Source organism: Podarcis filfolensis, assembly GCF_964270895.1.
Source record: "Podarcis filfolensis genome assembly, chromosome: 7".
NCBI classification, from domain to species: domain Eukaryota; kingdom Metazoa; phylum Chordata; class Lepidosauria; order Squamata; family Lacertidae; genus Podarcis; species Podarcis filfolensis.
Genome location: NC_139603.1, coordinates 90,661,155 through 90,681,753, shown reverse-complemented (window position 1 = coordinate 90,681,753; position 20,599 = coordinate 90,661,155). Strand labels below are relative to the sequence as shown.

Here is a 20,599-nt window from a genome sequence, read left to right as displayed (position 1 = left end):
CCTCGTATGGGTTGAAATTTACATCCCCAAACTGGCCCCTCTGGAGACGGTGCACCAGATCCACCTGCTCGTCAGATAGCTTGATGTCCACTCCGGTCATCTTGTCCTGGACCGTCCGCCTGGGGTAGGGTGAAAGGGGAGGGTGAAGGGGGGGAGAGACAGGCTGCCCACCCTGCCGACCAGCCCTTGTTGGGCACAGGTGGCAGAACTATAAGGGCCTGAGTTGTTGGCAGGACCCGAGTCTCAGGCTCGCCCTGTGCTGGCCACACTTTCTCGGTCTCAGCCCTGTCTGCAACGGCACTGGCTGACTTTCTGGGGCAGCTGCAAAGACTGGCGAGATAATGCTGCACACGAAGCACTTTGGATGTGCAGAGGACATGACTGACCTGCTCGGTGTTTCCCCCCTCCCCTTGCCATCCTCTGCCAGCTCAGAGCCCCTCACCAGTAGTCGGGGCTCTCCATCTTCTCCAAAAACTTGTCCAGCTCATCCTTGGTGCGGATGGGCCTGTAGATCTTCTTCCCATCCAAGTCATAGCCAATGTGGGGGAAGTCCTGGTACCACTCCATGGGGATGTTGCCCACTGTGTTGCGGATGTCCTGGAGGAGGAAGAGGGCGAGGGATAAGACAAAAGCCAGCTCTGGAGGCCTGAAGGCAGCTGCTCAGGTTCAGGGGAAGGTCTGGAGGGCATCTCTCTCGCACACACATCCCACAATGGCAGGTCCAAACCTGCTCCCCTCCCTCACCCATGAATGGGCTCTTGCAGGATGTCCAAGGGAACAGCACCACCCCTGGCTTGGCCTCAAATCCTGACTCTGCACCCCCAAACCAGGCAGGGTGGATGCAGAGGCACAGAGAGAGAGCCACAATGCCTGCTGCTGACAGCCTCTCCCTACCCACCCAATGAAGGCAGCCTCACCCACCCTGCTGGCTTGCAGCTGGCACCATCTGGTAGGGACGGCTTCATAAGGGAGCCAGGTGTGTCAGAGTAATGAGGAGCTTCAGCCACCACAGGTGAAGGTGGGGCAGAGCAATGGGTTGGCCTGGCCTGTACCACGGACTCAGAGGGATGCTTCTGAAGACCTTCCCAGGGGACCACAAAAACAACACCAGATGCAACCAGCTTCCCTCCTCCCTCCTGACGGCATGCAGGGAGGAGGCCCTGCTTTGTACGCAGAAGGTCCCAGATGCGATCCCTGGATAGCCCCTCTCTCTCCAGCGAAGAGGACCAAGGAGCAGGGCTGGGAAAGACCTCTTTGCAGCTGAAGAGGCTGCCTGTTTGAAAAGACAGCATGGGCCTAAGGGGGCTGCCCTGGCCCGGGGCAAGTGGAACAAGGCCAGCAGGCAGGGCAGCCTATGGTTTCAGGGCTCCCGCCAGGGGGCAAAGTCTCCTCCTCTTCTTCCTCCTCCTCCTGTGCCTCTCTTTCCAGCATGGCCACCCCTCGGTTCCTCTGCCGGGGTGTGTGTGGGGAGGCGGGAGGCCCATCAAGGCCGGCATCTGGCAAATCCCGAAAAGGGCTACACTCAGCTGCTGCCTCTAATGGCTCCATGATTGGAACCACGGCCGGGCGCCACCACCGAGCGCGGCAAGCGGCTCATTAAAGGCAGAGCTGGGGATTTATGGGCGCCCTTCAGAAACTTGTTAAAGTACAGAGGGGGTGGGGGTGGTCAGCAGCCGTGCGCAGAGGAGGGAGCCTCACACTTTCCAGCACTCGCAGGACTGGCAGCCCCCAGCTCTGGGCTTGGCCAGCTCCGCATCTGCTGTGATTCCATCTTCGCTGGATTGGCCCCCAGCTGGGAAAGCAGAACTCAGTCTACATTCCCCCCCCCCCCCACATGCTGATTAGATTGCCACCTTTAGGTGGCAAAACCACCATCACCACTGTGAGTGTGTAGCATCTTGACTTGCCAAAGGACACGGCTGGAAACACATCTGGAGAAGCACGTCAAGGCAGACCATGTGTCCCAGAATGCAATGTGCCCAAGGTTTGGTTTAAGGCACAGGCGCTTGCGGATATCTAAAGCTCTTTTCCCCCCAGAGGTGGGAGATGTCAAGCCCTTCATTCATGGGCTCCTCAGCGCCATCAGAGTGGAACCCAAAAGGCACTGCAGACACAACTGAATTTACCACTTTTGGCATGCTCTGGAAAGAGGGAGCAGAGGCGGCAGGAGATGCAGCTCCTTTGCCTTTGGGCGTGAGACTGGAGGGCACCCCAGGGAGCACCCCCCAACCCATCCTCTTCTGCGGGAAATGGGGGTGCCACATGTGGTGATGGGGGAGAGTGAAGAAAACCAGACAGAAACCCCTTCCCGGGGGGCGGGGGGTGGAGATATACAGATAGATAGATCTCCTTGTTTGACTCCTTACAGCCATTGCACGCTCTCTCTCTCTCTCTCTCTCTCTCTCTCTCACACACACACACACACAGACAGCACCCCCTCTCCCTCTTGCTCAAGGGCAGAGCGCACAAGAGAAGGGGACCCCTCCTCCCAATTACAGGCTGTCTGGGAGGGAGGTGTGAATGTGACCTCTGCCCTTGCATACTCAGAGGCTGCACCATCTGGTTCCCATAAGCGCACACACAGGAAGCAACAAGTGGCTGGGGTGACGGTGGTGGAAGTGGGTGGTTAAGGTCCCCGGAAGAGAGAGAGAGAGAGGCTCCCCTGGTCTGTCCACTCAGCACCCCTGGTCTCCCTTTCTAGGGTCCTGCCAGGAATTTTCCAGCTGGGAAGGTTTGGCTGGGCCTGGGGAGGAGGAGGAAGATGCCAGCTCCAAGGGCGTCCAACTGACTCCCTTCCAAGGCATTCCCCCGGCATGACCAGGCTGCACGTGCAAAGAGCACTGCAGAGCCCCTCTGCGCACTGCGCCAGGGAGAAGTGTCTGGGGTGCTGCTGCCTTAGCCACAACACTGGCTGGTGATCCCAGCCGCACTCCTGGATTACAGCAGGCTTGCAAGGAAGAAACAGTTCACCCGTCCCCATGCCACCCCCTGCATTCCTTCTTGGCTAGCAGGCTGCCAGGTCCATATTTTCTGCCTACCAGTTGCCTTTGGCGTGGAATCACTGGAAAGCGCACCCCCCCCAAAGAAGGTTCCAAGCACCCACACCAAGAGGGAAATAACTGGCCAGAGCAGCATCCTGCTCTGGTGTCAGCCTCAGGTCTCAGCTCCCACTTGCTTCGGTCCCCCGCGGCTTTGCCAAGTGTGTCTGATGGGCTTCAAGCTTCTCTTGCAAAGTCCTCAGAAACACAATGGCGGGTTGGGCAGAATCCTCTTGGTGCAGAATTTTGAGCCTTTTCTTTTCAACTGGGGAAGAGGTCAAGCTGGCCTGCCAGGAGAGGGCTGAGAGGGGCTGGGGGTGCCTGGTGAATCTGCTGCAGTTGCCACCACAAAGGTCAGGGCAAGACAATCAACGCCCCCTTCCTTGCTTGGATTTCAAGCGCCTGCCAAGGCAGAGGGCAGCAGCCAAGAGCTGCTCCAGGGGAGTTTTTCCCCTCCTCTGTGGAAGCAGCCAGTAGCCATCCATCCATCCCCTCCCTCCCGCCTCCCGTGTAGTTAACACATCAGCCTGAGCGCTTACTCACAAAGGAGGCTGCAGCCCTCTACCCCCCCCCCCGCCATAGTCCTCCCCCCACTCCACAAGGAGCTGCCGTCACTCAGCCACACGTCTGGAAGTTGCTCTTGGAACAGCCCAGGCATTCCTCGGTGTGCATTCCTGGCAAGGGAAAGGATTCTTTTCCCAGTAGCACTTTCTTGAAAATAGCTGGTCCACGTGGAGGAAGGGGGAAGGGGGAGAAGAGAGGGGCAGGGGGAAAGGCAGGAGAGTGGAGGGATGTGGGACTGGGGGGGTGGAGAGGGAAGAGGAAGGGGTGCCCCCCTCCACACACCAGACTGCTCAGATCTCTCCCCTCCTTTATGGCGTTTCTTCACCTTCTTAGGAAGGAAGTGGGAAGTGAATGGATGGCAAGGAGGGCAACCTGGTCACTAGGCTCCACCCCCCAAAAAAAACCCCACCTGAGACAGCTACCCTGCGCTCTGCATTCCCATGGAAGGGCTGATCTGGGAGAAGGAGGGTTGGGAAGAGTCTTGCTGCTCTCAGGCGGAAGAGGAGGAATATCAAACCTGGTTATTCCAGACTACTCCTGCTGGCCACCTGCTAATGAAAAGGGCTATTTTTTATGTGCTAAGTTGGTTATCCTCTTGGCTGTGGGAGGGAGGCCAAATCCTGGGGGTGTCTAGCCGGCTAGGCAAGGGAGAAAAGTCAGCCTGGCATCCTGGTCTCTTCTTGTGCATTTATCCCCCACCCCCCAATCTCCTGGCTTCTGAGCTTCTGCAGAGAAACAGCTAGGAGGCGCCCAATTGTTCTGCACCTCAGTGAAGGCTTTACCCTGCCTCCACCCGTTTGGGAGAAAAGCTACTGGGTATGTAGCTGAGTGGCAGAAAGTCCCAGGCTCAAAAGCCCTGGTATCTCCAGAGGGCAGGTGCTGGCAAAGGCCACATGCTGCCAGTGAGAGCCAGGCAATATTGGGCTATATATGGACCAAATAGTCCGGCTCATTCCAAGGCACCATCCGTATGCGTAAGCGCCACAGGAGAGAAAGCTCAGGGTGGGGCCACAAAGGCAAAAGGAAGGAGTGGTGTGCTCCCTGCCTTAGCTTAGGGCAGGCTTTCCCAAACTTGGGTCTCCGGCTGTTTTTGGACTACAACTCCCATCATCCTTAGCTGGCAGGACCAGTGGTCAGGGACGACGGGAGTTGTAGCCCAAAAACAGCCGGAGACCCAAGTTTGGGAAAGCCTGGCTTAGGGTATCAGGCATTAGGAGTGTGGCTGGAGGAGATGAATGAATGAATGCCCTCATAAGGTGGAAAGGCAAGTGCTGCTCCGTGGGTCCTGGGGGGCTCTGAAAAGGCAGGCATCCGGGCGAGAAAGAGGAGAGGGAGCTGCCTCTGCTGCTTCTCCAGAGCAGACCTGGTGGAAGCAGGAGGGCTTCTCCTTCCTGCTGTGCTCCATTAGCAGCAGGATCGATTTGGTTCTGCTTGGTGGGAAGTGACTAGGGAAGAGAGACTGGAGTGCTCTTTGTTCTTCACTTCTCTCCAGGAATGACTAATTTCCAAACTGGCTCAGCTTCGTCCCCAAGTGGGCTTTCTTCCAAGGGGGAGGGAAAGCCCCTTGCCAGGGGGTCTAGCGTGGCTCCCCTTCATCTTCCACCTCTGCTCCAGCATTTGCTCTCCTGGGCATGTGGCGGCTTCTGAGCAACCAAGTGGAGACATTTGCGCCCTCCCCCCAACCCAAAACCCCATCCTTTCAAGACAAGAGAGCAGTCACCATGCGCTTCACACCCCATCCTTTCAAATAATACGCTGTGCAGGGCTAGACGTCTCCAAGCTACTCTAGTCTGAGCGCACGATTGCAGGGGAAGAATTTCTATGGACAAAGACCTCTGTGGTCTCCACCCCACAAGCACATCTGCCAGGCTGGGAGTCTGGGGTCCTGGAGGCAGCAACAGGTGAAGCCCACACAGGGCTCCCCCTCTCCCCACAGCCTCCGGCCACCGGCTGACAACCCCTCCTCCATCCCAAACGGAAAAAGAAGGAATGCTCAGGTAGGCGTGAAACTGCTGCAAGCAGAGCAAGAGGAGGAGAGGGGAAGGAGGGGCTTGTCTGACAGACCACTCACTGGTGCTATAAAATGCTCTCTGGCTCCTGCCACACTCCAAAAGCAGCTTTAAGCGCATGCAAGCACGCACACACACACACACACGTGTGCAAAGAGGAGACACCAGCTGTGCAGTGTGTGACCACGGAGCTTAACTCCTTCTCAGCTAGGAGAGCAGTCAGAGAAAGTGGATGAGAACCACCGGCAAGGTGTCAGGGGGAAGGCGTTTCTGGGAGCTGCCTGCCCCCCTCTTCCTTGCACTGCGCAGAACTACGAAAGGATGAGAGAGCAGAGGTAACAGGGCAGCAGGTCCACAAGGAGGAAGCCCCCCCCCACTCTCTTCTCACCGACCTCCTGGCCATGTCCTCCTTTGCCATGCTGCGCTCGGCCCCCAGCCGCTTCCTCTACCCGGACATCAGCATGCTCTCGGAGGACGAGGAGGATGGGAGCGAGAGCTCGGGGTCAGAGGACAAGCCCTACCACCTGGACGCTGGCGGGTACGGACTCAAGAGCAGCAAGCGCCGCAGCAAGAAGGCAAACCGGATCAACAGGGAGCCCCGGCAGCGCCACACGGCCAACGCGCGGGAGCGGGACCGAACCAACAGTGTCAACACGGCCTTCACTGCCCTGAGGACACTCATCCCCACCGAGCCAGCCGACAGGAAACTCTCCAAGATCGAGACGCTCCGCCTGGCCTCCAGCTACATCTCACACCTGGGCAACGTCCTCCTGGTGGGGGACGCGTGCGGAGATGGGCAGCCGTGCCACACCACGCCAGCCTTCTTCCGTCACAGCAGCGGCAGCAGCAGCAGTAGTCCCCCCATGAGGGAGAGCGAAAATTCCCAGCCCAAACAGATCTGCACTTTCTGCCTCAGCAACCAGAGGAAGATGGTAAGTCCTGGGCTCTCCTGGCTTGCAGGGGGCGCGGAGGGGGTGGAAGGAGCACAAAGAAACTGCAGGTTAAGACGATTCTGGGATGCGGGAAGGAACAGTCAGCACTGCCGTCAAAGTGGATAAACTCCTCCATGTGCCACAGGGTTCTGGGAGACTTCACTTCCAGAGGAAATTATTGAACTTCTCTCATAAGCAGGCCCAAGAGAGATGGTGCTTGGAAAGGACTGGGAGGGGAGCTGATAAGTGCAAGGAAAGCAGGAGAAACAGGACCGCTCAAGAGACCAGGGAGAAGCCAGAGGTGTTGGTGAAGGGGCTCAGAGAATACACACCCTCACCAAGACCCCGAGGTCACACTTGGTTTGCACATCACAAATGGCAAGCCAGCATGGGGGGTGGGGTGGCTTTCTGAGGGGCATCTGTCCGAGGCAACACCTACTTCACCGCAGTGCTTGAGAGGGTTGGGTAAAAATGTCTCTGTCCAGAGAATGAGTGGCTTGAGCTCCTTGGTGAGTCTGGGGTAGAGAGAAGGAATACTCCACTCCCCAGCCCTGAGCAATGGCAACTCAGCTGTCCTGCACCAATTCTCAGCTATCACCCAAACCGCCAGTTTCGCTGCCACTTCTTCAGTCTGGGGGAAATGCCCAAGATGAAGAGCTAGACGGGGCTTCCAAGGAAGGAAGGAAGGAAGGAAGGAAGGAAGGAAGGAAGGAAGGAAGGAAGGATTTTAAGTCACTGCCTGTCCACCCATCACTTCCCACATTCATCTCCTTAGCTTTTCTCTCCCCAGTGAGCAACCACCTTGCCTGCCCCCTTCCCAACCTTAGTCCCAGGCATGGTGGTTTGGGCTGCTTGAGATTCCTCCTTTACTTCAACCCAGCCAAGTTATGGGCAGCAAGCACAGATCTCTCACCATCTTTGCCCCTCATCCTCTGTACTGCTCCTCTCATAAACCAAAGGGGGGGATTTTCTCTGTAGAGGAGAAACCAGCCCCCCTTAGCGTAGCTGTAAGCTTACTTTTGTCTTCTTGTGCAGTGGCTGGATTTGCAGCCTGTTCTGCCATGAGCACTATCCCCTGTTTAGCAGGAGATATATTCTCAGCCCCAAAAAAGTTTAGGTTGGGAGGTTGAGACACGTCCACCTCGTCCCATTCTGATCTTTATTCAGCCCTGAAGTGTAATAGGAATCCTGAGGCAAGCAGCTTTCAGTCTCAACTGCTTTGGAGGGGTGTTGTGAAAATAAAATTAGGAAAGTAAGGAAGAAAGCCAGAACAACGGTCCTTTCCAGAATGCAGAGGGTCACCAGCCCACCCCCCTGATTCCTACTCCCCACTCCCCAGAAAAACATATCCATTGAATATGCAACAGCTGTACGCTGGTCTCTTATTAAGCAGGTTAGTTTAACAAGTGCTCCAGCAATTTCCATTTGAACAACAGGGAAAAATTAACCCAAAAGGGAGTTTTAACATACTCCAGCAGAAAGGGCTATTTTGACTGTGTTTTAACAAGGAATATCCTTTCAGCTAGCATGAAAGCAAATAACGTGGAAAATCGCCTAGCAATCTTTTTGTGCTGTTGACCCCCTTAGAAGATGGAAGGTTCTAGTTTTAAAACCCCACATTTGAAACCTGGGGTTAATATATTTTATCAGATTATTGGTTTGGACTTCCAAGCTACTGGGAACCGCCTGCATTTTAGTCTGAAATCTTGGGGGGGGGGGAGAGGGAGAGGGAGAGGGGGAGAGAGAGAGAGAGAAAAATTCCTTACTCACACTAATTGCATAATGGAAGTTGTTAGGAAATGCAGTGTGTCCACATTTGGAAACTCTGCAGAGAGAAGGCAGAAAATGGGCCAGCAAAACAACCTGGTTGTTGGCATGGGCTGTAAATAATAATAATAATAATAATAATAATAATAATAATAATAATAATAATAATAATAGCTGATGAAGCCTTCACCTTGTAGCTGTTTTCTGCATTGTGTGGGGTGGAGAGGGGGAAGAAGGTAACATGGGGAGTGGAAACTGATGAATCCACTGGCAATGCAGAAAGAGAAGTGACTCCTTCGCAGTCAGGATCATCAAACGAAATTGGCTAGAAGCGGGTTCAGGACTAACAAATAGTGACCGGCAGAGTTCCTTGCCAACAGCTGCTGGTGTGGCCGTTGTTTTAAGAGGGAGGCTACCCATGGCTGACAGGCTGGAGCCATCAGGTGTTGGGGACCGAATCCAGAGAGTGGCCCCCAGTATGGCTTGCCTGTGAGCATACCAGTCAGAGGGCTGGGGGCTTAGCAAAGCCCCCTCTGGCAGCGAGGTCGCCCTCTGCATTTGCTACTTCCAGCCCCGGCAGGAGAGGGCCATGCAAACGACGCACTGCAATGCATTTGGAAGCATTCCCAAAGCCAACCTCCTTCCCGTCCCCAAATCTCTCTTGGTTCAGACACACCACTCTGCCCTCTTCTTGCGCCCAGTTACGAAACCTCAACTGCAGTTAAGGTGTGATGAAGCTCTTAAATATGCAGTAAATAAAGACGTTTATGGCATATGGAAAAATGTGGGAAGAGGAAAAAGGATAAAAATCCAATCCTGGCAGTTCAGGCTGCTTCACCTCAGCCCTTTGTTTACAGAGAGGAACCAACTGACTAAGGTGCTGTACATCTGCAACAGTCCCCAAGAAAAGGAGAAAGTTCTGGGCTTGTGTGCGTGTGTAGACAAAGCGCCCCACACAGCCTTTGTTTTCCTATCAGAGTAAAAGAGGCAGGGAGTCCAAGGAGCCTCAAGTGCCAAGACGGCTCCATCCACCTAAACATCAGACTCCAGCAGCTCTGGGTAGAACCACAGGCATCCCCTGGACGGTCCATTCCACCTTCACCCTCCCAGAAAGACAACGCAAGGGGGGCAGTTCTCCTTTCTGCAAACTCTCAGCCCATGAGGGGCAGAAAAGGAAGGGCAGTTGATAAGTGTGACTTTGCTGTGCAGACCATACATAGGATATGCAAGGAAGTTGGTGCATAGAAGGGTGAGGCTCAGATCCCTTAAGCTGCTGAGCAAAGCAGCATGAGCAAGAATGACAGGGGCAGAGGGGGAAAGGCAGGCAGGCTGCTATGCCAGCTGGGACCTCTGCTCCTTTGACCCCCTCGTCTCACATGCCCTCAGCTGTCTAGGGCACAAGGCTTGGCAACTGCCACATTCCAGTCAAGTTCTTCCTAACTGAAATGGTGTGTCATAAACAGATCCCCCAACTGATCTATGTGGAGTGAAGGAAGGAAGGAAGGAAGGTTTAGGACACTGCAAAACAAATATCTTTGCTATTTGTGGGGCACTGACAAAGAACACACTGCTTAAAAAGCAAGCTGTTTTTAAAAAAGTGGTATAGCCCTGAATTCGCAGTGTAATTTCCAAATTGCTTTCACTCTCAGAGTTGCTGTCTTTGGGCTGAAATTGTTGAGAGAAGATTGTGCCTCTGAGACCCGTTATCACGCAAATTTAAAAGGTGCGTAAATCTACATTATTGGTCTATTTGATGAGCTCTTGGCTTCTGCATTTCAGAATGAGCAAATTCCTACACCACACGAACCCAAAGCTGAGAGTTCAAAATGCCCAAGCTAAGGGGATTTGAGCATGTGGCGAGGGCAGGGGCACAGCTTCCTAGCAGCCAAATTCTTAAGGCTTCTTGGGGCAGAAAGCGCAGAGGAGCAGCCTCAAAGCTGTTCCAAAAAGCTCAGCCCACTCCAGCCTATGTGCAGATCCCCACATAAAGCAATGTAGACCAAGGGGAAGAAAAAGCAAGGAGCAACTTGCTTTCATGGGGGTGTTGGCGGAAGAACGCTCTTGACATTCTGGGGGAGCAGCATGTTGGATAGGTGGGCATGCATGTGGCACATGGGAACAGAGAGGCCTCCAGACTCAGGCAAGGAGCTCTGGAGGAAGCTGGGGAAAGGCACCTTCTTGAGTTTCAGCAGCGTGAAAAGGGAGATTTGCAACAGAAACTAAATCTGTAAACTTATCTGTGAGGCAGGGGGACTTCAAAAGGTCATGGCAGAGGAAGCTCCACCCCGAACAATAGAGGGGGAGATACAGGTCAGGAAAAGTGACCATCTCCAGCACCCCACTGGCTTTTGCCTTAATACTTTGCCAAACATTTCCTGCGCAGAGCAAACCTCCTTCTACTATTATCAACTGATCTGCTAAACACTGGCTTGCCCCATCATAACAGCCTAGTTATGGCAGTGCAAGAACTCATTTCTCCACTCTTCAAAAAAGAGACTGAGTGGCATTTCTTAGCTTATCAATTAATTCAATATGAAATAGACAAACAATGATTAAGATAGGATTCTGAAAATACTCCCCCTCAATTAAAAAAAAAAAAGCTGGGAAAATTGAGGAATGTCCCTAAGGAGTAGTGCAGAGGTTGAGTGCAATTTATTTGCAATTAATGACGTGGAAGAAGGGAACTGCTGAGAAGCAGCCTGGAAGGAAGGCTTTTGATTCTCCCTGCTGTAGGGATGCTCAAATGCTATGCAGAGGAAGCAAAAGTGGAGAGAATGCCCTCAATTTGTACTCTTATGGGCATTTTACTGCTGACATTGTTGATACTGCCACATTCCTGTGAGATCTGCCTATGTCTGACCCAGCAAGTCCCCTGTTTTTCACTGGGGATGCCTGAACGGTTAAAGGTAGCAGCACAGACACAACGGGGAAGAGTAGCCTAATCCGTGGCAGTGCCTCCCGTCTCCCTAAGTCAGAGACTGCTGCCCTCTTTCTTCTTCTTTGCATGGAGAGAAAAGTGAAGGAGCAGTTTCTTAATCCCACTGAATTGCTTTCTTGCTGCCCTGAGTGTGGGTGGAGATGGGGGCTGCTAGTGAGAAGATGGATGCAAAGACATCCATTTGGTGTCCATTTTGGTGTCTTTGCTTTGTGGAACAGAAGCAGCAGCAGCCTGAGACTCACTGCCTGCCTGGCCCAGTATGGTCCACTCTAGTTGGCAGTGGCTTCTCAGGGTCTGGAGGGGGTGGGAGGGCTCCCTTCTCCATCACCTCCTATCTAACCTTTTTACCTGGAGATGCCCATCAGGTTTCGAACCTGGAGCCTTCTCCATACATGGTGCTGTACCACCGAGCTCCAGTTTCCCACCCACCCAGAAGGAAGGGAAAAGAGCAAGTTAGAAGCGTGTCAGGGGCACTCACAGGAGCCAAGACTTATAGAGGCTGGTTCAAAGAAGGGCCAAGTCCTCTCCTTTGTCCCACTGGCTCCTTCAACTTGTGTCCCCTATGCAGTCCAGCCTTGCCAATACTTTCCTGGGGCAAACTGCCCTTTGACCTGATCTCCAGGGCTCCTTCTTCCAGGCCACCATTGCTGCTGCCTCTCCCATCATGCCAACTAGGTACGACTGACGGAGAGGAAGCGCAGGCAGATACACTAGGAATGGAACTTGCCATGTACACGTCCCTACGTCGCTGCTCCCCCTTCACACAGAGCTGCTCTCCTGCTGTGAAGAAACACAGCTGGCAGCTACCAGTGATTTTAGAAGACCACCACCTCTTTCACTGGCTGTGGCAGCTGCCACTTGCCCCAACATGCATCAATGCAGGAGCGGACCACAGGTGTATGTGGTCCAGCATCCGGTTCCCCACAGTGGCCAGAGGGTTTTAAAGAGCATTTTATTTATTTATTTCTAAAGTGCACGCCCTGTGCCTTCAGTGCCAGTCGCCATGCCTAGGGAGGCTTATAAACCAGTCCCCAAGGAGGAGGTGAGCTTGCCCACCCTGAACCTTCCACCAGTTGGCTGACCTGATCCATGGAAAGCAGAGGGTAGAAAGCTCTGAGAGAGGGGGGGGCACCTGCACTGGGAATGGATTGCTAAATTGAAGGCTGCGGCTAGGTCTATTTAGCTGCACTCAAGTAACGGCACGTTCATCAATAAGGCAATGAAGCAGAGCAAACTGTAATGGCGTGAGTCGCCATTTTGAAGCATCATTTCAAAATGTTTGATAAATGCGCTGAGGCACTGCCTGCTGGCCAGAGCAAAAATGTGTGGTGTTTTTGTACTGGCCACACATGCAAAATGTGGCACATGCATCAAGCATGAGGGGCACCCATACCTGTCTCTTGCCATTTCAAATGTTGTTGTGGTTTGGGGTTTTTTTCTTAGTAGATGGGCTGGGTTCTCCCCAGCAAACTGGCACGACTGCTGTTGAAGTTGCTGTCCCAAGTTCACAGAGCTAGTCGGGTGGTGGGGAGATTGGTGTCAACACAAGGCTGTAATGCCACATTGCCCCTCATTTCAGAGATACAAACAGGCTTTTTATTTATATTTTTATGCCACCCAATTAACCACGCCCCTTGGGCAGTCCACAGATTTTTAAAAATCAACAAAACACAAAGCAGAAAGAACTGGCCCCCAAAGCCATCATGCAAGCAGTACTCCTTGAGGCACTTTTCAGCAGCAAAAAGTGCAAGCGCAGCCTTCGAAGCAATTAAACTGGGCTGCTTTTTCCTTGCCACCTGATCTGACCATTGCCTTTTTTGAACCACAACATCTCTCTGCAATAATGGCTATTTACAAAAAAGGAGATTGGGTGTTGGGGAGAGATAAAGTATTTGGGCTTCTTGGAATGCAAAGAGCAGTTTGTGGGCTGTAGCAGGACAGGATGCCTTGAATGCCTTTTGGCTGTCCCTGGTTCCCCGAGAGGAGGCTTGGGGACGGGAAGAGTCTCTTTCTCTTTGGCGATCACTTGTAGTCGAGTAAGACTGTCTTCCATAAGCATGGTTTTAACAGTGAGTCCGTAAGTGACTGTGGAGGCCAGTTCTGGATCCACACGTCCTTCCACAGTGGGGACATTGGTTTCCGGGCGGGAACTGATCACGGTGTGGATTTGCCAAGCGTGTCTTCCTCTTAGCACGTTTCTCCCTTGCGTCCTGAGTTCGAGTGTCTTCAAAGCCCTTGACACCTTTGGTAAAGGCTGTTCTCCAACTGGAGCGCTCACAGGCTAGTGTTTCCCAGTTGTCAGTGTTTATACTACATTTTTTCAGATTTGCCATGAGACACTCTTTAAACCTCTTTTGTTGACCACCAGCATTACGCTGGTGTATTACAGTATTTTATTGTTTTTTTGGAAGCCACCCAGAGTGGCTGGGGAAGCCCAGCCAGATGGGCAGGGTATAAATAATAAATTATTATTATTATTATTATTATTATTATTATTATTATTATTACGCTTTCCATTTTTAAGTTCGGAATAGAGTAGTTGCTATGGAAGACGATAATCAGGCATCCACACAACATTACCAGTCCAACGGAGTTGATGTTGAAGAATCATTGCTTCAACACTGGTGAAGTCAATGGAAGCAAGCACAGTTGGCTTGCTGAGGACTCCCCCAGCAAAGAACTGCGCTGTAACCCCCCCCAGCAGCTGTTTCTTTAAGAGCAGGAAAAGGCTGCCACTTTGAAGTCCCAGCTCAGCAGGGGGCTAAGTGGACTCAAAAGCTATAGAGGCAGCCGCACCTCCTGAGGTCTATGGGGGTCAGGCATTCAGGACAGGGAAGGGGGGGAGGAGGGGGGAGAGAAACAGCAAGACAGTGCTGCCCCCCCCCCAGGCTGAGTGGGAGCTGCAAGAAAAGTCCAGGTCAGAAGTGAAAAGCAGGTTCCTATATAACGCTAATGTCTCAACAAGTGAATCTGATCTGCAAAAAATGTATCTTGAAAAAAGAGACGTTGCACATACTTTTGCAAACCAAGAAATCTTTAATAAAAATATATTTAAATAAAGAAGAAGTAAAAAGCAGGGACAGAATAAGCAGCAAGCTTCCTGAAGATATAAAAGGGCTTTTTCTCCACCTCTTCAAATTCAGGTGTGACTGGAGCCACCAGGGAGCCAATTCCTTGAGCTCCACTCCCAGGAGGCCCCTCTGAGAAACAGGGAAAGTGCCACGTGGGAATTCTCACTCATGCAAGTGATAGAAAAAGCAAGCTTAACTAATATGGTGTGGAAAGGGAGAAATTGTGCAACAGGCAGCTGTTGCTTGCTTGACGCATTCAGCAAAAACCTTCCCCACCTCGTCCAAAACAAGAACCTCTCCTGGAGGTTAGACGAAGCTCAGGAGCTCACTGTGGAAAGTTAAAAGCATGAGCAAAGGCTGTTTGTGCCTGCTGCTACGCCACGGTGAAGATGACCAGGGATGTGGTTTTAAGAGCCACCTTCCCCATCTGGAACCCAAGGTGAACATCACACACAAGAGGCCCTCTGCCTTGTGCTAGCTCTCCATGGTGACGTGGCCTGTGGACCCAGTGGCTTCCTAGTCCACATAAACTCAAGGTGGATCAGGAGAGAGATAGGGGGCACTGCTGCTTAATGCTGGGTAAAGGAGTCCTATTTGCACCTCCCACCCCCTGGCAAAATATTATGGGATGATTTTGGTGACCACCTTTCTACTTGTGCTTACACGCTTTTGCAGATGAATGCTAGTTCATTAGAAGACCCCCTGTGACCTAAGAGTGCTACAGCACTGCCCCCCCAATCCATTCCCTCTTAAGCTCCAGCCAGAGCACAGCACATATGGGGTGGGGGGAGGGGGCTGAAGCAAGCAGCACCTAGGCAGTTAAAAGGCAGGAGAAGCTACTCCAGGGTCCTTCTGTCCTCTGCCACCCTTTCTTCCAGTGGCAAGAGGGGGGGACGGGACCTGGAGGCCGGCCGTGCTGCTCTCTGCTTGGCGCAAGGCAGCAGCTTGGAGGGGCCTTTCCTGCCCTCCCCCTCCCCCAAAGATGGACCCGCTTTGCAATCCCCTTAATTTACTGTTCCTGCTTAACTTAATGGCAGCGGAAAGGCAAGGTGATAGGGGAAAAAATATGAGGCGGGATTTTCCGAATCCCCATTTCCTCTCCAGACAGCAAGAGAGCTCCTGGGGCCTGAACATCTGGGAAATTTAATTTTACCATTTCTGCGCTCCCCCCTCCTCCCCCCATCTCCCCTTTAACAAAGGATGAGGTTGCCTGTTACGGGTGGCTGTGGCAGCCAGGAAGCCATGCCGGGGTGCAGCGTGTGGTGCTGGGGTGAGGCACCAGGCAGCTCCTTGAGAAGCAGAGGCCCCACTCACAGCACTCCCACATCCCACGTCCCCAAGGACCCCCCCCCCTCTGCCCAGCGTTGGGGTGGGGTTTGCCACAATGGGCTGCTCGGCAGGCGACCCCAATCTCGCAAGAGATAACACGTGCTCTGTGTAGAAGGGACCTGCTTCTCCGGGCACTGGGTCTACTCAGTCTAAAGCTAGTCCTGCCTTGCACATTTCACAAACGCCGTAGTGTTGTGATCTATTCAGACCAAACGAGCCCTCCTGTGATCTGTACGCAGCAACAGAAACAGATCCCACTGATGGAAAAAGGGCTCCTCTGTTTTAGCTGCAGAAGGATGGAGGGGAATGGAAGATGAAATTTTGCAGCAGGAAGCCAGGTTTCAGCATCCACAGAAAAATGAGTGCCGTGTTGTGAGCTAGCATCACTGGAAAACATGAAGTAACTGTGGTTGTGCTGGATGTATTTTTAACATTTTATTTTATAAAGTTGTTGTTGTTTTTACGATCAAACAGTATATACATTTTGTTAAACAAAGTAATAGTATAATAGCAGGAGAGGCTACATGGGAGAAACGGCCAGTGATTTGGGGGGTGGGGTGGAGGGAGGTGCAGAGAGCGCCCAAGGGAAGGAAGGTTTTTTGTTGTTGTTTTTTTTGCAGGGTTAGAAAATGGCCTTGGCACAAATGAGTTTTGGCCCAGCCTCTTGCTGGGTAGAAACTAGTGAAAAGCAGGATGGAACCATGTGGCACCGGTTCTGAACAAATGACACTGACTGCCTGTTTGGTTCCGAGCCCCATTCAAGCTGCTGAGGCCCAAATACCTGAAGCAGCGCCTCTTCCTATATCAGCCTGGAGGGTTTGCTAAAGAAAAACTTGTGATCCATCATGGCGACGGGTATAGCTGGGAGAATGGTGCCCATCTGTGAAATGGTGCCCTTCGCAGTGAGAAAGGCGCAAACACTGTTACCGTCTTGGTGCCAGGTTAAAACTTATTTGCCCAGGTATTAAAAAAAATTTTAATTGGCGATTGTTTAACATGCTCTTCTGTTTCAGATGAAGCTATTTGTCTTTGATGATGTGTTTTATAGTTGGTTGTTGCATTGTTCGCTATTTCATGCTCCAGAACTAGTCCTGAAATTTGCGCAGATCGAGGGGCAGGTTATAAATATTTTTAATAAAGAGAGAAATAATGAGCAAAATCCCTTGTGCACCTGGCTGCTCTCTGGAGCTTTGGAACAGCCACACTTGCAGCTTGCGGTCCCAGGTGTGTTTGTCTAACTCTCTTCTTTTCCAACTCTGGCCCTCTGCAGAGTAAAGACCGAGACAGGAAGTCGGCGATTCGGAGTTAAATGATTATGGATTCAGGAAGGAGGAGGAGGAGGAGATTATGAGGGGAAAGATGGAAAAGCCACACGCGCAAAACAAAGACAGAATCTTCCGGCCTGTGCCTGGCTGCTGCTGCTGCCACTGGGAGCCCTGTGGTTCTACCCAAGATGAACTTACGGCAGCCCATCCCTGGGGAGAGACTGAGCACCCTCTAGGCCTGGCTTTGCAAGCAAGAAAAGCAGGCTTTCATCTGCAAAGAGAAGCAGGACTCTGAATGACTCTGCTCTGCAGTGCTGGGAGGCGAGTGAGCCGGGGACCCTAGGCGTGGCCACTGGGGCAACTGGAGAGGGGGGCTTTCCTGACCAGCAAGCAGAAGGACATGGACTTGCACACGGCAGAACAATCCTCACGGATCTGAATCCCGCTATAGGGAGGAGGAAGGCATGGTTCCCCGTGGGGGAAGCAAGAAGAATGACCGCAGCGCAACCCCTGGACTTGCCTTCAAATCCATAGTTATGGGTCATCCTGTTCTCAGAACCTCGGGTGGGGTTACAATCAATACATGCTGGAGTTTCATGTCATTGATAATAATATAAATCCAACTTGCTTGTATGGTGAGAGAAGACTATGTCGTACTGACCGGATGCAAACTTCCTTTTAGGCTCAAGCCATTTGGCCAACAGCGTCCTGGGTCTTGGCATTTCTAGACGAATTTAAAGGTTTTTTTTGGGGGGGGAATGCTTACTCCACTTCTGCAGCATTTGTGTAGGTGTGTGAGGCGGGCGGGAGGCAACTCTGAGAAAGAGGCAAGAGGCCACTTGCCAGCGCTATGGCCATCGTAAAACAATCACTGGTGGGGGGAGAAAGAGGCGCTGCCTCAGAGTGGAGCATCCTGGGGAAATAAATCAGGCAGGGAGGGAAATAAATCAAAAGTGGACAGTTAGACCCCAAAGCCAATCCTGAGGTTGGCAGCATCCAAGGTATGCCTTGTGTAGAGAAGAGAAGGCAAGAAGAGCCATCCCTGTGGCTATTGGCCAGTGACAGCCTTACCCTCCATGAACTACTACATCTTGTGGTAGGGAACTGAATAAGCCCTTTGCTCAGTGCCAAAAGAGAAGGCAGGAGCACATGGGGGCTCTGCCTGCAGGTAAGGCAGCAGCTGTGGGAGGCTGGGGGCAGAAGCTGAAGCTCCTCCCAGGAGTCTCACCGAGATGTGAGCTTGTGGGCAAGCAAGAAAGGGTCACTGGACCCGAGCAAGGCATGGGATGCTAGTCAGGCTATCCATGGGAAAAGGGGGCAGACAAGGAACTGAGCTGCAACCAACTTACGGGAGCACCCAGCTGTCTCCTAAGAGGTCCGCTTGCCTTAGATCCCAGGCAGATTAAATAAAACCATAGCATTATAAAATCATAACATTCAATAGAATCATAAAATTGTAGAGTTGGAAGGGACCACAAGGCTCATCAAGACCAACTCCCTGCAATGCAGGAATCTTTTCCCCAATGCAGGGTTCAAACCCACAACCCTGAGATTAAGAGTCTCAGGCTCCACTGATTGAGCTATCCCACGGGATCAGATACAGGCCTACAGAGCTATCCAGACTACCTGCCACCCGCCAAGCAGGCAGAAACGCTTAGGTGCCAAACAGCAGTGCTTTGAGCTGGTGGCGAACCTAGGAAACTGCCTTATATTGAATCAGACAACTGGGTCCATCTAACGCAGAGGCGACTAGGGTTCCAGGCAAGCCCTACCTGGAGATGCCACTGGGGACTGAACCAGGGATCTTCTGCATGCCAAGCAGGTGATGTGCCACTGAGCTGTGGCCCTCTTCAAATGGGGCTCTTCCATCAGAGGAAGAACAGGTGCTCATATACTTTTAACAACAGCAAGGATTCAAACCTAAACAAAAGCTGTTTTTCCAAACATGGACAGAATTAATTTGCCTGCTGAGCTCAGGTTATTAAGGGAAGTTATAGAAACCTACAAAGCATGGTGCGAATTTATACACTATCTGCCTATTAGTGACGACCTCAAATCTAGCTTGCGGGCAGCAGATGACTATGAGAAGGAGCAACTAAGGTAAGCCTGGAGCCTCCAAAGTCCTTTAGTGTCCCTAAAAATCCGTCGTCCCCCCCCCCAGAGGAATACTATGTTCAATAGTATCAAATGGTGAGAATTCTCACCAGCAAGCCAGAACTTTTACATAACTAGAGTAAGAGAGGAATATTGAACAATAAAAGAGGTTTATTCAGAGAAAAATGGAACAAAACCAAACACTTTAAGGAAATAAACACAAAAAAACAGCCATGTTCATAGCCAAAATTCTTATTTGGTTGTAGAGGAAAATGCTACGCCAGAACAAAAATATTATTATTTTATTGCGGCTGTGATTAGCAATTTCTAGTTAGCACAGAGCATAAACAAAGCCTTCTGTCACATACTGCATCATCCAAATTAGATTCTACATGCATGCTGTGCCCTTAAAAAATGGAACACACCTCCTTAATTCAAAGGAGAGAAACTTCTAGCTTCAGGTCCTCTTAAGTCAATGACTTTGAACAACTAAAAAACGTTCAAGGGGAATAATGAGGCAAGTGCAAGACACCCTGGAGAAACTGGCAACTTACTTCCTCGTAGAGAGTGAAAACAAAAAAAAAAAATTTTTTTTCTTTCCAGTAGCACCTTAAAGACCAACTAAGTTAGTTCTTGGTATGAGCTTTCGTGTGCATGCACACTTCGTCAGATACCACTCGTAGAGAGTGGTCAACATTTAGCAGAGGAAGTTGCCACCGGATCGCAATAAGCATGTAAGAGCCTGGCTGCTGGGTCAGGCCGATGGCCCATCTAGTCTAGCTTCCTGTTCTCCCAGTGGCCAACCATATGCCGATAAGGGAAACTCTCAAGCAGGATCCGAGCACAAGAGCTTCCAGCAACAAGTAGTCAGAAGCACTACTGCCTCTGTCCCTGAAGGCAGAGCACAGCCACCCTCCAGTCCATGGTTATCCTTCTTCATGGTCATGCTAGACAAGCCTGGCAGGCAGGCAGGCGGATCAACCTTTGGCTCTTAGTGGCTGGTATTCCAAATAGCCGTATCCTGGACAAGAGTAACACTACATTAACATGCTGTCTGGTGTGTTACACCTCTGTAGGACACCTGGCCCTGCACCGCCACTGCCAGCAGGGGCTCTCCTACCACAGGAAGAAGGGGGTGAACACAGGTTCCCCAGTCCCCAGTGCTCTGGGGACCAAAATACAGCTAACCTAGATTTTTGGAATGGTTTCTGGCATGAAAGAGCCAGGATTGCAAAAGAAGAGAGACAAAAGAGAGAAGGTTTAACTGGATGCCTCGTACTGGAGATGACACAATCTCCAGGCACTCACAACCGCTGCTATTCTACGCAGCAGGGCTTCCTAGCAAGAAGCCCTCTCCTTTCCCAGCCGCTGCCATCACATGTTGTAGGGGAAGCATCCAGTAGGTTACAATTTGCAAAAACATTCCTCCCATTCCTGGTTGAAAATGCCACTGACACTGGATCCGCCCATCCCAACTGGAGGGAGCTTACGTGGAAGATGTGAATAAAGCGTGTTGGGTTGTTGACCTAGAAGGGTCGTAAGCAAATTTTTTCCAAACAGTCAATGGCTAATAATAATATAGCTTAACCACA

At 51.8% G+C, this 20,599-nt stretch overlaps 3 protein-coding genes across 5 annotated transcripts in view; 1 reads left to right on the top strand and 2 right to left on the bottom strand.

Annotated features, from left to right (window-relative positions):
• SLC52A2 (solute carrier family 52 member 2) overlaps positions 1–20,599 on the bottom strand; it is a 304,222-nt gene that overhangs the window by 149,817 nt on the left and 133,806 nt on the right. The window lies entirely within an intron of this gene.
• BOP1 (BOP1 ribosomal biogenesis factor) overlaps positions 1–20,599 on the bottom strand; it is a 64,418-nt gene that overhangs the window by 6,363 nt on the left and 37,456 nt on the right. For both annotated transcript variants that reach the window (XM_083622033.1, XM_083622032.1), the window contains 2 exons: positions 443–597; positions 2–119 (listed from right to left, as the gene is read on the bottom strand). In XM_083622033.1, coding sequence (XP_083478159.1) covers positions 2–119; positions 443–597 — 273 coding nt within the window. The remainder of the gene's footprint in view (position 1; positions 120–442; positions 598–20,599) is intronic.
• Positions 4,831–20,534, top strand: SCX (scleraxis bHLH transcription factor). Of its 2 annotated transcripts, none has more exons than XM_083624177.1 (3): positions 4,831–6,543; positions 16,919–19,574; positions 19,691–20,534. In XM_083624177.1, the coding sequence occupies exons 1-2, from the start codon at positions 6,013–6,015 to the stop codon at positions 16,955–16,957; spliced, it is 570 nt and encodes a 189-aa protein (XP_083480303.1). In that variant the 5' UTR covers positions 4,831–6,012; the 3' UTR covers positions 16,958–19,574; positions 19,691–20,534. The 2 variants fall into 2 exon arrangements, with proteins under 2 accessions (XP_083480303.1, XP_083480302.1); XM_083624176.1 differs by lacking the exon at positions 19,691–20,534 and adding an exon at positions 9,960–10,033 and having other exon boundaries at positions 16,919–17,612.